Genomic DNA, 16,776 nt, shown 5'->3' with positions numbered 1-16,776 from the left:
TTTTCTTTAAGTGTAACTTAGCTGACTAGCATTAGGTGGATAATAAATAAGAAATAGAAAATTGTTTTGCTTTGGAATGGATTTTGTCATGTATTCTTTTTTTTTTTTTCATAGTCTTAGTGGCCTGTGTTTCTGATCAGCTTTTCTGGGATCAGTAAAATTTATCTAATTTGATACTGGCATTAGAGTAAATTAGTCTAGTTGTAAAGTAGAAAAGCTTTTTTTTTCTTTCAGATATGCAGTGTTCTTGGGTTAAATGTAAAGGAGTGTAAGAATTTCTTTCCTGCGGGCGCCTGGGTGGCTCAGTGGGTTAAGCCACTGCCTTCGGCTCAGGTCATGATCTCAGGGTCCTGGGATCGAGTCCCGCATCGGGCTCTCTGCTCAGCAGGGAGCCTGCTTCCTTCTCTCTCTCTCTCTGCCTGCCTCTCAGTGTACTTGTGATTTCTCTCTGTCAAATAAACAAATAAAATCTTAAAAAAAATAAATAAATAAAAAAAAAAAAAGAATTTCTTTCCTGCACTTTTTTTTTTTTTAAGTGAAGACGTTAAGATTACTTCAGTAATTTTAGAAGAGTGTTGAAGGAAAAGCTGTTTTTATTTAGAATGTAACATGGGTGCGATGAGATAAAATTCAAGTTTCGTGTTGATGCTTTACGTTAGTTGTTTAGCCCTTTGTGTATGTAAAAGTAATCACCAGCATTTGCTGAGGGCTTTCTATGTGCCAGGCATTGTTCCGAGTACTTTGTATGTTTTAACTTTACTTTGTCCTCTAACTCTAGGAGACAACAGTGTCCGTAATTTCACCAAGTTCATTCATCTAGTGAGTGGTAATTGATTCAGGATCTGAAAGCAGACTGTCTGTTCCAGAGCCAGTGCCATGTTGCTTTTTGTATAAATAGGCTTATTAAATAGTCATTAAAAATTATATAATACGTATTTTTAAAGGAATTTTAACAGTTGATAATAGGAAATTTTTCCCTAAGTGTAGTTTGAAAGTAGCATGCTATAATTTGAGAGGTGGAAAAAATAGTTGTAAATAGGTTTAGTAAAACACATTTTAATGTGACTTTGAAGTTTTTGTGATAAACTGAGAACTTATTTTAACCCAGACTTTGTAGTTGTAGAAAGGAATACTTGGAAAAATTTCAGTCTTTAGATAATTGGTTCTTAGAAGATAGTTTATTTGGCAACTTTATTTAACAAGAAACTTTACACTATAATGTTTTAATGTGGGGATGTAAATTTTGTTTATGAGCTTTATTAGTTAGCTAAGCTTACTTTGGGAAATGTTTGACAAAATTAATTTTCTTTAATTTCAGACCTGAAGGAGGCCTCCAGAAAAAGTAAATGTGTGTCTGTACAAACAGATCCTACCGATGAAATTCCCACCAAAAAGTCAAAGAAGCATAAAAAGCACAAAAATAAAAAGAAGAAAAAGAAGAAAGAAAAGGAAAAAAAGTATAAAAGACAGCCAGAAGAATCTGAATCAAAGGCGAAATCACATCATGATGGGAACATAGATTTAGAATCGGATTCCTTTTTGAAGTTTGATTCTGAGCCTTCAGCGGTGGCACTGGAGCATCCTGTAAGAGCTTTTGGCCTTTCTGAGACCAGTGAATCTCCTGCAGTTGTATTAGAACCTCCTGTGGTATCAATGGAGGTATCAGAGGCACACACCTTAGAAACTCTGAAGCCAGCTACAAAAACTGCAGAACTGTCCGTTGCATCAACATCAACAATTTCAGTGCAGTCAGAGCAGTCTGTGGCAGTCACGCTGGAATCATCCATGACAAAGATTTTGGATTCCTTTACAACGGCACCAGTGCCTACTACAACAGTAATGCTAAAGTCACCTGAGCCAGCTGTAACAATGTCAATGGAGTATCAGATGAAGCCTATGTTGAAATCTTTGGAGACCACACCTCCAGAGCAATCAAAGGTCATGTTAGAACCTCCAGTAGCAAAAGGGCTAGAGCCTTCAGAAACCCTTGTGTTATTGTCTGAGATACCTACTGAGGTGCACCCTGAGCCAAGCACATCAACAACAATGGATTTTCCAGAGTCCTCAGCAACTGAAGGGGTCAGATTGCCAGAGCAGCCTGTCGAAGTACCATCGGAGATTGCAGATTCATCCATGACAAGACCACAGGAGTTGCCGGAGCTCCCCAAGACCACAGCGTTGGAGCAGCCGGAGTCGTCGGTGGCCTCAGTGATGGAGTTGCCGGGGCCACCTGCGACCTCCAAGCCGGAGTTGCAGGGGCCCCCTGTGACTCCAGTGCTGGAGTTACCTGGGCCCTCTGCTACCCCCTTGCCAGAGTTGCCAGGCCCCCTTTCTACCCCAGTGCCTGAGTTGCTAGGGCCCCCTGCGACGGCAGTGCCTGAGTTGCCGGGGCCCTCTGCGACATCAGTGCCACAGTTGTCGCAGGAATTACCAGGGCTTCCAGCACCATCCGTGGGGTTGGAGCCACCACAGGAGGTACCAGAGCCACCTGTGATGGCACAGGAGTTGCCAGGGCTGCCTGCGGTGACAGCAGCAGTAGAGTTGCCAGGGCAGCCTGCGGTAACAGTAGCAATGGAGTTGACCGAACAACCTGTGACGACGTCAGAGTTGGAGCAGCCTGTGGGGATGACAGCGGTGGAACATCCTGGGCAGCCTGAGGTGACAACGGCAACAGGGTTGCTGGGGCAACCTGAGGCAGCGATGGTGCTGGAGTTGCCAGGACAGCCAGTGGCAACAACAGCGCTGGAGTTGCCAGGGCAGCCTTCGGTGACTGGGGTGCCAGAGTTGCCAGGGCTGCCTTCGGCAACTAGGGCACTGGAGTTGTCAGGGCAGCCTGTGGCAACTGGGGCACTGGAGTTGCCTGGGCAGCTCATGGCAACTGGGGCACTGGAGTTCTCGGGGCAGTCTGGGGCAGCTGGAGCACTGGAGCTTTTGGGGCAGCCTCTGGCAACGGGGGTGCTGGAGTTGCCAGGGCAGCCTGGGGCACCAGAGTTGCCTGGGCAGCCTGTGGCAACTGTGGCGCTGGAGATCTCTGTTCAGTCTGTGGTGACAACGGAGCTGTCAACGATGACCGTGTCGCAGTCCCTGGAGGTGCCCTCGACGACAGCGCTGGAATCCTATAATACGGTAGCACAGGAGCTGCCTACTACATTAGTGGGGGAGACTTCTGTAACAGTAGGAGTGGATCCCTTGATGGCTCAGGAATCCCATATGTTAGCTTCTAACACCATGGAGACCCATATGTTAGCGTCCAACACCATGGACTCCCAGATGCTAGCGTCCAACACCATGGACTCCCAGATGCTAGCGTCCAACACCATGGACTCCCAGATGTTAGCAACTAGCTCCATGGACTCCCAGATGTTAGCAACTAGCTCCATGGACTCCCAGATGTTAGCAACCAGCTCCATGGACTCCCAGATGTTAGCAACCAGCTCCATGGACTCTCAGATGTTAGCAACCAGCTCCATGGACTCCCAGATGTTAGCAACCAGTTCCATGGACTCTCAGATGTTAGCAACTAGCTCCATGGACTCTCAGATGTTAGCAACCAGCTCCATGGACTCCCAGATGTTAGCAACCAGCACCATGGACTCCCAGATGTTAGCAACCAGCACCATGGACTCCCAGATGTTAGCTACTAGCTCTATGGATTCTCAGATGTTAGCATCAGGCACTATGGACTCTCAAATGTTAGCCTCCGGCACCATGGATGCCCAGATGTTGGCATCTGGTTCCATGGATGCCCAGATGTTAGCATCTAGTACCCAAGATTCTGCAATGTTGGGTTCAAAATCTCCAGATCCCTACAGGTTAGCTCAGGATCCTTACCGGTTAGCTCAGGATCCTTATAGGTTAGGTCATGACCCTTACAGGTTAGGCCATGATGCCTACAGGTTAGGGCAAGACCCTTATAGATTAGGCCATGATCCCTACAGACTAACTCCTGATCCGTATAGGATGTCTCCTAGACCCTATAGGATAGCACCCAGGTCCTATAGAATAGCCCCCAGGCCATATAGGTTAGCACCAAGACCCCTGATGTTAGCATCTAGACGTTCTATGATGATGTCCTATGCTGCAGAACGTTCCATGATGTCATCTTATGAACGCTCTATGATGTCCTATGAGCGGTCTATGATGTCCCCTATGGCTGAGCGCTCTATGATGTCAGCCTATGAGCGCTCTATGATGTCAGCCTATGAGCGCTCTATGATGTCCCCTATGGCTGAGCGCTCTATGATGTCAGCTTACGAACGCTCTATGATGTCAGCTTACGAGCGCTCCATGATGTCCCCAATGGCTGACCGATCTATGATGTCCATGAGTGCCGACCGGTCTATGATGTCGTCCTACTCTGCTGCTGACCGGTCTATGATGTCATCGTACTCTGCAGCTGACCGATCTATGATGTCATCTTACACTGCTGATCGTTCAATGATGTCTATGGCAGCTGATTCTTACACCGATTCTTATACTGATACATATACGGAGGCATATATGGTGCCACCTTTGCCTCCTGAAGAGCCTCCAACAATGCCACCATTGCCACCTGAGGAGCCACCAATGACACCACCATTGCCTCCTGAGGAACCACCAGAGGGTCCAGCATTACCTACTGAGCAGTCAGCATTAACAGCTGAAAATACTTGGCCTACTGAGGTGCCCGCATTACCTCCTGAAGAGTCTGTGTCGCTGTCTGAACCTTCTGTGAGTCAAAGTGAGATTTCCGAGCCTTCGGCATTACCTGCTAATTATTCAGTGTCAGCATCAGATCCTTCAGCGTTAGCGTCAGAGGCCGCTGTGACTGTTCCTGACCCAGCATTAGAGCCAGAGTCTTCGGTTACATCAACACCTGTAGAGTCTGCTGTAGTAGCAGAAGAACATCAAGTTGTTCCAGAGAGAGCGGTGACTTACATGGTATCTGAAACTACCATAATGTCAGCTGAACCAACTGTATTAGCATCCGAGTCTTCAGTTATGTCTGAGACAGCAGAAACCTTTGATTCCATGAAAGCTTCAGGACATGCCTCAGAGGTGTCTCTGTCTCTCTTGGATCCAGCTGCAGCTAATCCAGAGGCATCACAGAGCACTCTAGAGCTGCCAGCCATGGCTGTTTCAGAGCTCCCAGCTGTGGCTGTCCCAGAGCCACCAACAGGGACTGTTCCAGAGCCCCCAGCAGCAGCAGCTGTCCTAGAGCCCCCAGCCGTGGCTATCCCTGACCCAACAGCTGTGGCTGTCTCTGACCCAATAGCTGTGGCTGTTCCAGACACACCTGCTGAGGGTGTCCCGGAGACCCTGGCCTTGGCTGAATCTGAGCATGTTACCACTCCTGTGCCAGTTGTTTCTGCCCTGGAGCCTACTGTGCCTGTGCTGGAACCAGCAGTGTCAGTCCCTCAGTCTAATACAGTTGTTTCAGAACCATCTGTTCCTGTCCAAGAACCCACTGTGATAATTTCAGAGCCTGCTGTCACTGTCTCAGAGCAGACCCAAGTAATACCAACTGAGATGGTTTTAGAGTCTACACCAATGATACTGGAGTCTAGTGTTGTAAAAGGAGTGAATTTACTATCTAGTGATCAAAATACAGCTCCAGAGATTGGCATGCAGGAGATTCCCATGCATTCAGATGAAGAGCCACATGCTGAAGGACACCTGAAGAATGACCCATATGAAAGTGAACATGGTACAGATACAGACCTTAAAACAGACAATCATTTTGTTGCTCAAGAGATGGAACATAATACAGCGTCTGCTGCCAGTACTGGTGCTGTTGGTGAAATTGGTGAAGGGAATATTCTGTCGATCGGTGAGACTAAACAATGCACAGTATTGGATACCTGCTCTAGTGTTAGTGAAGCTGATGGAGGAACTCTGTCGTCTGCTGGCCCTCTTGCTCTTGAACCTGATGCAGTGGGAACGAGTAAGGGTATTGAATTTGCCATAGCATCTGCTCTTGGTTCAGTTAGTAATTATGATGCTGAAGTATCTTTAACTGCTCAAGATACTGAACATGACATGATCATTTCCACTAGCCCTAGTGGTGGTAGCGAAGCTGACATAGAGGGACCTTTGCCTGCTAAAGACATTCATCTTGATTTACCATCTAATAACTTTATTAATAAGGATGCAGAAGGACCATTATCTATAAAAGACTGTGACCAGACATTAGCAGTTGCTCTCAGTCCTAAAGAAAGCAGTGGAGAAGATAAAGAAATACCTCTCCCTACTAAAGAGATACAGTCAGATTCAGGATTTTCTGCCACTATTGATGATATTAATGAAGCAGATTTAGTAAGACCATTACTTCCTAAGGACATGGAACGTCTTACAAGCCTTAGAGCTGGCATTGAGGGACCTTTACTTCCAAGTGAGGTTGAACGTGACAAATCTGCTGCCAGTCCAGTTGTAATCAGTATACCAGAAAGAGCTTCAGAGTCGTCTTCAGAGGAAAAAGATGATTATGAAATTTTTGTAAAAGTTAAGGACACACATGAGAAAAGCAAGAAAAACAAAAACCGGGACAAAGGTGAGAAGGAGAAGAAAAGGGACTCTTCATTAAGATCTCGAAGTAAGCGTTCCAAGTCTTCTGAACACAAATCACGCAAGCGTACCAGCGAATCTCGTTCTAGGGCAAGGAAGAGATCATCTAAGTCCAAGTCTCATCGCTCTCAAACGCGTTCAAGGTCCCGTTCGAGACGCAGGAGGAGGAGCAGCAGGTCAAGGTCAAAGTCCAGAGGAAGGCGCTCTGTATCAAAAGAGAAGCGCAAAAGATCTCCAAAGCACAGGTCAAAGTCCAGGGAAAGAAAAAGAAAAAGATCAAGTTCCAGGGATAACCGGAAAACAGTTAGAGCTCGCAGTCGCACCCCAAGTCGTCGGAGTCGGAGTCACACACCAAGTCGTCGAAGAAGATCTAGGTCTGTGGGGCGGAGGAGCTTTAGTATTTCCCCAAGCCGTCGGAGCCGCACCCCAAGCCGCCGGAGCCGCACGCCTAGCCGTAGGAGCCGCACCCCTAGCCGCCGGAGCCGTACCCCAAGCCGCCGGAGCCGCACCCCAAGCCGCCGGAGCCGCACCCCTAGTCGCCGGAGAAGATCGAGGTCTGTGGTTAGGAGACGAAGCTTTAGTATCTCACCAGTGAGATTAAGGAGATCACGAACACCATTGAGAAGAAGGTTTAGCAGATCTCCCATCCGCCGTAAACGGTCCAGGTCTTCTGAAAGAGGCAGATCACCTAAACGCCTAACAGATTTGAGTAAGTCATTTTAATTAATGGCATCGTAATAGAGAATGTCTTAAATAATTGTTTTCTGATCTTAGAGTCAGAAAAGGGTGATTGGTTGACAGTAAGTATTTCTGTCTTTAAGTTTCTTTAGTGGACTCTGGGAACATGGGTTTGAACTGGATGGGTCTACTTACATGTGGATATTTTTGATAAATGAGGTGGTAGTATTGTATTTTCCTTATGATTTAAAATTTTTTTTTCTTTAGCACATAGCATGTAATACATATACAAAATATGTGTTGATCTGTTTATGTTGTCAGTAAGGCTTCCAGTCACCAGTAGATTATCAGAGTTAAGTTTTTGGGTAGTCAAATTTACATGCAGTTTTCAGCTACACAGGAGTCAGCCAGTGCCTTTAACCCTTCTCATTACTCAAGGATCAGTGGTAATTAGATTTGCTTGTATTTGGAAATTGTGTAGGGATAAGTACACTTATAATTAAAGGTTTTTTGTTTGTTTGTTTTTTAAATTTTTTTAAAAGGCCTGTTTTGGACTGTGGTAGAACCAAAGTGTTTTCATGCTTGAAAGTTTTAGTTTGCTTCAGCTCTCTTCCATAAATAAAGATAGAAAGTACAAGTCTAGTTAATGACAAGGCTTATATGCTCAATTGTTTTATTATATCTGTTCCAACATAGATTCTTACAAATAGGCCTAAAATTACAGTATCTCTTTTTTAGTAAGTTACATGTTTGAAAATGGCAACACAGGGCTGTTAAATCTGTGTGAAGGTAATTCTGATTGGTATAAGGGATAAAGAACGGAAAGGAAGTGAATAGGGAATTTTGCATGTGTGGAGTTTTTATCTGGGTGGGTGATACTAGCAAAACAAAGTCAAATTTACTAAAATGACTTGTATTTTAATAATCTGCTTTAAAAAGTGAAGTGCACTTGTTTCTCTTGATGTAATAAGTGTGTGGGGATGATTAAAACTTGATGGCTAGTGTATTACTACCTGCAGTAGTACTGGATAATTTATCATTACCTTAGTAGATTGGACATTTCTAGGTCAGTCCAAAGAAGAAGGCCCTAACAGAACAGTGAGGGAAAATGCATCCAGTTCAACAAAAGTTGAGTTCTTTTTTTATTCATAGAATGACATCTTTGAAATGATTATAGGTTGGTAGAGGAGACGTGGATAAAATGCATATATGTCTCTTTTACTAAATCATAACCTGCCAAAAAAAACAGATTGTGGTGATTACTGTAAGTACTGGTATAGATAAGGCACTTTGGAGAAGTGTTAAATTCTGACTTAAGTCCTGTTAGAAGAGTTGGCACTTGTACTTGGCTTAAAGAGTGATTTAAAATGTCAGATATTAGAAGGAAAGTTCAAGGGCATCATAGGAAAATAAAGAAGGCTATGCCGTGTGTGTGTGTGTGTGTGTGTGTTAGAGTGACCATTGTATAATTTAGCTATTTTGTATAGTATTTGAATGGGAAGCTAAATGTCAACTTACTAGCGTCATTTACTTAAAAACTCAGCCAAGGAGTGATTTGATCACAGCTGTATATTAGGGCAGAAAATTGATGCTTTTAATTTTGTTGCCATATCAGACTTTAGATAATACAAAGTGTATTAGCCTGTAGGAAAACTGCTTATATTTTCCTCTTCCAGATAAGGCTCAGTTACTTGAAATAGCCAAAGCTAATGCAGCTGCCATGTGTGCTAAGGCTGGTGTTCCTTTACCGCCAAACCTAAAGCCTGCACCTCCACCTACAATAGAAGAGAAAGTAGCTAAAAAGTCAGGAGGAGCTACTATAGAAGAACTAACTGAGGTAAGCTAGACAGAATTTGTTTACATTCTTAAATGGATTATTTCAGTGATGTTGACTCTGGAGCGTGCCAAAACCCGAATTGTGGGCTGAACTGATAATGGCTGGCACCGAGTGGCCAAAACCCGAAATACAGATGTGGCAGCGGCAGAAGCTCTGTTTAGCAGGCCATTATCCGGGATGGCTAAGCTCCGCTAGCTAAAAGTTACTTCCCATTACTTTTGCTTTCCAGTTTTAGAAGCCAAACTGACTGAGGAGTGGGACGGTTCGTTTGAATGGAGGAGGTGTTGAGTGAGCAACACGCAGAAGCTCGCCTACAGTTTCGTTTCCATTCACGACGTGTTCACTGATCGCCACGAGTATACTGCATATACGCAAAGACACAGACAATCTTCAGAAATGATCTTTTGCCACCGGAGCTTGGAAATTAATGAGAATAGCTGGCCATTGCCTGAAAGGAACTTCTTACGCATCAACATTTCGGGTTTTGGCTGTTTGGTACCAGCCATTGGTGATAATGGCCGGCCATTATCAGTTCTTCCTGCGGTTCGGGTTTTGGCAGTAACATATTTTAAACACACTTACTTTTGTTTTTAAGAATTTGATCTTTTCAACTGAGGCTTTTTTTTGGCTTTGTTTTGTTAATATTATTTTTATTTTTTTTTTTGGGAGGACGCTGAAATATTGCTGCTAGGATCCAGAAATATCACGCTGTTTCATATATTGAAACTTGTTATTGGCTAGCCTTATGCCAGCCTGCCACTGTCAATATATTCTGTTCCCCTTTACAAGCTTGGTATATACTCTGTGTTTTTTGGCCAGTTGAGCTTTTTATCCTATTGTAACATTTTCAATTGATGATGGATGTGACAAATTCTGCTTGTATAGACAAGTCCACCCAAATTTATTCTGACCTTTTTATAAAGCCAGGTAATGGAGTCTGTTCCTTAGCTTCTCGGGAAGGAATGGACTTAGCTTTATGTGTCAGACCTCATCACTTAACACCCTCTCCATCATGCCTTATTTTTCATTCTTGAGTTTTGTTCCTTTAGAGACTCAACTTACTGAACATTTATGGAGAGACAATTACATCTAACCTAGTTGGAGAAGTTTCACATTTTTTATTTTGCCATGCATTTGGGGGTTCATATAGTTCCTTAATTTGTTTTCAAACTTAGATTTATTGCAATATGAATTACAACTTTTTTAATTTAAGAACTTAGTGAAAGCTTCTATTTGCGCATCAAATCTCAGCTCCTTATCTAAAACCTTGTGAACGCTTAGTGTTTCCCTTATGTTTTTAAGCCTCATTTTCAGACCTTTTTTTCTTCCAGTAAGTTTCTCACCTTTATATCACCATCTAACTAGGATGACTCTTTTTCTTTTCCTGCCAATCCTTGTTCTTAACTATGAAAATCTGGCTTAGAATTCTTCAAGGAATAGCCCTTGATTACCAAATTCTGCCTGATTCTGTTTTCTCTTAAGCTTTTGTTGTTTCAGCACTTATGTACTCAGTTTGTATTATATCAGTTTGCACTTGTTAATTGTGTTGCTCTGTAAAAGCGTTCCTCAGTTATTTCACGTGTATGTAATTCTCTTTCTTGAACTAGATTGTAAGCTCCTTGGGAGCAGGGACCATGTCTTCTACTTTTTTTTTTTTTTTTTTTTTTTTGTATTCCCTGGACAGTGCCCAGTACAGTGCTCTGCACATAGTAGGTGCTCAATAAATGTTGTTGACTGACTGACCAGCTAGAGTGTGTTTAAATAATAGCTAATAAGTTAAGTTACTTACCTAAAACCTGTTGTTAATCTTGTTTTATTGCTAAAAGTTGATTTTATGTGGTTTTGATTTTTTAATTGCATTTTATTCCATATAAAGTGTAAGATTTATTTTTTGTTTTTATTTTTTTAAGAAATGCAAACAGATCGCACAGAGTAAAGAAGATGATGATGTGATAGTGAATAAACCTCATGTTTCAGACGAAGAGGAAGAAGAACCTCCTTTTTATCATCATCCCTTTAAACTCAGTGAACCCAAACCCATTTTTTTCAATCTGAATGTGAGTATTAGAGTTTATGGCTTGATGAAACAGCATAGAGACTAAATAAAACTCGAATTTAGTGTTTTAATTTTTGGATTATGTACTGTGAGAAAAAATGAATGAAACTGTTTTCCGATTATGTTGAAAGTCTTTTCAGTTTTAATTAAGGAAATACATTATTTTTTAGATTGCTGCGGCAAAGCCAACTCCACCAAAAAGCCAGGTAACGCTAACGAAAGAGTTTCCTGTGTCGTCTGGATCGCAACATCGAAAAAAAGAAGCAGATAGTGTGTATGGAGAATGGGTTCCTGTAGAGAAAAATGGTGAAGAAAACAAAGATGATGATAATGTTTTCAGCAGCAATTTGCCCTCTGAGGTAAGTAAGAGGAATATTGTGTTTTTTGTTTTTTGTTTTTTAATACCTGAATCTCCCATTTTATTGTTACCTTATATCTGATTTGGATTCTGTTTCACTCTTCTTAGGGCCGGGTTAAACGGCAGGGCCGGGTTAGACGACAGATGAAACAACCCGCAGCTTCTCATTTGACAGTAACTCGATGCAATTCACTTTGTGGAACCAAGCCACAAAGTGAAAAGCATCGAATTGCAGAGAACAGTGTTATCACATCCCTACCCAACATTGGGCCCTCCTTGCACTTATGGGAAGGTAGCCCAAGGTACAACTATTTAGCTTCCCGTTTTGCTTCAAGGCTCTATAGCTCTAGATTTTGGTGGTAGCAAATCCCCTGGGTGGAGGGATTGAGCAGAGAGAGGCAGATCCTCAGGTTCAACACAAGAACTGGATTGGAAAAGGTCATTGTAGGCTGATGTGTGAGCATCTTGGATACATAGTCCATTGCCCTTAAATAATGGTTTCTCTGGGTTGTTGTCAGATAGCCTTTAATTTAAATCATTTTCCCTTCCCTGTGTTACCTTGGCCCTTTGGAATTCTTGTGTTTAACCTAATGCTCAGCCTTGGTACTCCTATTTCCCTTCTCCTTCCCCTTTGCTACTATTAAAAGTTGGAGAAGTGGAATTCACACCTTGAAATTTCCATGAGGCTATAGTTGTATCTTGTCAGAATGACGCAGTAGTAATGCCACGTGTCAAAACAACCCCATTAAAATGCTGCCTGATTAAATAATGTGCTGCTAAGTACAGTGCACATGAAAACAGCAAGACTGTATATATATGTAAATATATATATATATCTGTATCTTTGTATGTATCTCTGTATCTGTACCTTTGCTGTATCTTTTAATAAACAGTTTACTTTTATTTAACTTGTTGTGCAAAATCACGCTTGGGGGATCTGGGGGGGTGGAGACTTACTAGGGGGGGGTGGGAGTTTTTGAATGATACTATAGACTAGTTATCACCTCTTGCCCTTGGTTCCAAAGCCCAGATGTTTGTCCAAGCACTGGACTAGATACGATGCCCTTACAATGTGGGACTTCTTCCCCACTTCTTTTCTTGCAGTTCTGGGATAACATAGGTCAAAGAGACCTGTTCTCTCCAACTCGGGTTCCCTTCATTGGCCATATCATTTTCCACTAAACACCTCCATTATTACAAATAAATCCTGTTTGTAAAATCAGAAAGTGAACAGAACCCAAATCAGAAATCTTTTGATAGTGTATTTTTTGCCCTGGGCTATTCACAGGTGACATTTTCACTGTGGTGTGGTTTTTTGTTTTTTGTTTTTGTTTTTTGGACCTGTGGCATTTTGAGAGAGAGCAAGTTCTATATGATTAAGCCAGACATGATAATTAGCTAATGGAACTTATAGTCCCCAGTGATGATTTATATTTACATGGGATTCAGCAGTTGAAGCAAGTTAAACTATCACCAGTGAGGAAGGCATAGTTGGTTTGGACAATGTTTTAGTAAAGCCAGTTCAGTAGTTCAGTTGCTAATTCCCCAAATCAGGCTACCTGCACATCTCAAGAGGGAAAGGTTAACTGACATTTGCAATGGACTTAAATCTTATAGTAGCTGAATATAAATCATGATATGAGGGCCAAACAGACTTATTTAGAAATTCTGATACATAGGCTTTTGGTAACTCGGAGATGAATCATTTAACAGAGTTGGGAAAAACACAAGAAGATTATTTATGTGAGAAAAAATTTTAAGCTGAGTGAAGCCCTAGAAATATTGAAAAATTCCAAGGGATTATCCTGAGACATGATCATAACTATTTTAACCTTAGTTGAACATGGGAAAAATGCTTAGTGAATCCTGATGAATGTTTTTTTTTTTATTAAGACTATGTTTTTTTTATATATATATATATATATATATATATATATATATATTTGAAGTTTAATACTCTGCCACTTTCAGTCTTGACACTGATAGTGAGGTGCCTTAGCCATGTCTCTCCTCAAAATTCATTGTCACATTTTAAAAATGGGGGGAATTATTCCAAAGAAATCCCGAGGGGAAAAGTTGGGTGTTCAAATTTAATATTAAGCGGTCTTTCATGAAAGCAGCAGAAAAAGTTCAGAGGGCTTAAAAAAGTGGATTTCTTCTGTGGGAGGTTATATACAACTTTTGATATCAGAACTCTTTGAGCTAGTTTCTTAGAAGATGAGACTGAAAAAATATATAGGTTAACTTTAATTTTAAGCAGAAACAATCCCAAAAGTTTTACAAGAGGAAAAGGAGTAGGGTTTTGTTTTGCCTTTTAGATCTCTACTTTTATACAACAGTAATGGTAAACACCTCGAGGAAATGGTCACAATATAAAATGTTTAGTTCCAGTTACTTAGCTATAGCTTGCAAATTCATTTGTAAGATTATGTTCTATACACCAGTGTTTGTGGAATACTGTTGGTGTCATTTATGGGAGCATTGACCCTTTTGATTCCCTGTCAGGGGTTGAAATAAAGCCTTTTTGTAGAGTAAAAGGAAAGTTCTTTCAAATGGTCATGTTTTAAATGAGTAGTATTTTTTTTTTAACTTACCAATCTTTTTCATTTTAATGTAAATGGAGTTTGTGGTGTTTTTAGTTTTGAGCTTAAAACATTTAAGCAAAGATCACAGATTCGATCTTAGCTTTGCTGTAATCCTTAACCCCACCAATTGTCTTGCACATGAGTGCTCTTTGACATAAGCGTGAGTGGATAGATGTGGATGGATCAACATAAATCCGTATCTTACGGATTATCAGCTCATCAGACTGTGCCTTACTGCCATAGCATCGTCTTCCTACCCTGAAGCCAGCCAGCAGCATCCTCAGTAAGGAGTGACTACAGAACTTTGACCCTATTTGTGTGAATTTGAATCAAAAACAGTGAAATCAAAAATGTTGGAAAACTAATACATAAAAAATCGTCCTTGGGGGCACTAATTCTTGGTAATTAGGATAGAGACTTACTGGGTAGAAGATTTAAATGTAATCTTTGACATAAAATTTCCTTGGGTTTACTATTAATCATAAATATTTAGAGGTTCAGAGGGAGGTAGACAGTGTGCCTGGTTTGTTTTATTGAAAATTCACATCCCAGTGGAGCTACAGTTCTCTTAAGTGTAGAAGTTCTAAATTTATAGTTTAGGAAAGCTCAATTCTTGGAATAAGATGTAAGTTTTAACTGAAAATTAAACACATGGGTCCTGGCAGCGCTAGAATGGTTAAATACAGCCTTGTCATGCATTCTTTCCTTGGATTCTCCTCGGTGATTAACACCGAATTTCTTGGAACCATTTAATAGGTTATCTGTTTGTTTTCTTATTGTAGTTTATTTAGATTAAATGTAGAAGAGTTACACTAGAAAATTCTATATAATGTAATAAAAAGATTTATAATTCGTGGTTTAAAAACCCAACGCATGACAACTGAGATACTCTATTTTGTGTGGCTTTTGTTTTTGTAGTTGTCATCTTCTCTTTGTAACTTGTTAATTTTTACCAAGTATTTTAAAATCCTGTTTTACATATAGGTCAGATGCATTTTCTTAGTTTCATGTGCTTAAAATTAAAAGGTTCCTTTTATACTGTCTTTTAAGATACCTGCAGTTATCTTTACAGATTGTAATTGCCATATTACAGGGCTTCTTTTCTTTTCTTTATCTGACTGACCCCCTCCTAATACTTCTTTTTAGCCCTTTTGTATCCTTTCATTGACTTTGTAAGAAATACCTAAGGTAATAGTTTTATTTATGTAAGTAGTTGGGTTGACAAAAGGGAGAAGTAAATTGACTTAGGGTTTGTGTGTGTGTGTGTGTGTGTTTTTTTTTTCTTTTTGATTTAGGGTTTTTTAAAATGAAGAAGATAACAGAAGGCACACAATAATTTGGGCTGTGAAATGCATGTTATACTATGGATTTCATTATTCCTGACACTTGTGGATTATGGAAGAAGTAATTGGTGGTGTTGCTGTAGTACAGAGATAAAATAACTTGGATAGGTTTTTATTAATATGAGAACTGGAATTATAATTCAGTATACTCTTACATAGATTTTACTTCTTAGAATAAGTTCTAGCCTAAAGGAAATTAAACATTTCCCCTGTTACAATACTTAGAATATTATTATGGTATCATAATTAAACTTGAAGAAATCTGCAGTATATTAAGGGAAACAAATAAGGCTTGTGATGACAACTTGACAATACTACTTTATGAGATTTAAGATTATTTCCCCATTTGCTTTTAGAAGGGCTTTAAAAAAATTTATTTTATTTTATTTTATTTTATTTTATTTTATTTATTTGACAGAGAGCACAAGTAGGCAGAGAAGGGGGTTTTTGGGGGGGAGAGGGGAAGCAGGCTCCCTGCTGAGCAGAAAGCCCCATGTGGGGCTTGATCCAGGACACTGAGATCAAGACCTGAGCCAAAGGCAGAGGCTTAACTCACTGAGCCACCCAGGCACCCCTAGAAGGGCTTTTTAAGAAGCATCATTTTGGTACCTTTGACATATTCCTGTTTCTGAGCAACGTTAAAAAGATGGTTAAGGCTCTGAAGTTCACTATATAGTATAACCCACTGTATACTGTTTATGTACACACATATATGCACAACATATAGTCCAATGTAGTCACTGGCCACTGAAAGATCAGTTCATTTATTGCCCTAGTAGACACATTTCAAGTGCTCACTTGCTGTCATTGTAGAGAATGTTCTAAAGAATAGCTCTATACTGTAGAGAATGTTCTAAAGAATAGCTCTATACTGTATGGGAATTTTAATGCTGATACATAACATTTGGTCTAGTCCTTGAGTATTAATGCTTTGGGGATTATATTTGGCTTTTTGTGCATTGTTGCATATTTTGAATTACCTTGAAAACCGGAAACATGGTTTTTGATTCAAACTCTTGAGGATCCTTGAGCGGTTAAGATAATCCTGGTTTATTTTATTTTGAGTATATTTCTTCACATTTAAAAATACGAATATAAAACTAATAGATTAGTGTTGGGTAATAAGGTTTTGACATGAATTTGCAGCTCACTTGGTAAGCCTGTTGAGTAAATTATGTTACTTCAGGAAGAAAGTAGTTGTAATTCTATCTAAAGCAAATTTATATTAAACATCAAGGTTGTCATATTAAAATTTCTTCCAGCGTGAGATGTGAATATAACAAAGTATTACTGAGATTTGAATGAAGTTTCATCCTGGGGATAAACGACGAGACATTTAGGTTATCTGCTTATTCAGTAAAGCTTAAAAAGAAAAA

The 16,776-nt window shown here is 40.6% G+C and overlaps 1 protein-coding gene across 1 annotated transcript in view; it reads left to right on the top strand.

Annotated features, from left to right (window-relative positions):
* SON (SON DNA and RNA binding protein) overlaps window positions 1-16,776 on the top strand; it is a 33,179-nt gene that overhangs the window by 4,238 nt on the left and 12,165 nt on the right. Inside the window, 4 exon segments of the mRNA XM_045085126.1 lie at window positions 1,319-7,252; window positions 8,898-9,058; window positions 10,969-11,115; window positions 11,285-11,473. Coding sequence (XP_044941061.1) covers window positions 1,319-7,252; window positions 8,898-9,058; window positions 10,969-11,115; window positions 11,285-11,473 — 6,431 coding nt within the window.

The sequence above is a fragment of the Mustela putorius genome, unplaced genomic scaffold, assembly GCF_011764305.1.
Source record: "Mustela putorius furo isolate JIRA1106 unplaced genomic scaffold, ASM1176430v1.1 tig00000832_pilon_pilon_pilon, whole genome shotgun sequence".
NCBI lineage: Eukaryota > Metazoa > Chordata > Mammalia > Carnivora > Mustelidae > Mustela > Mustela putorius.
The sequence above is the reverse complement of the archived record's forward strand: the minus strand, read 5'-3'. Positions and strand labels throughout refer to the sequence as shown.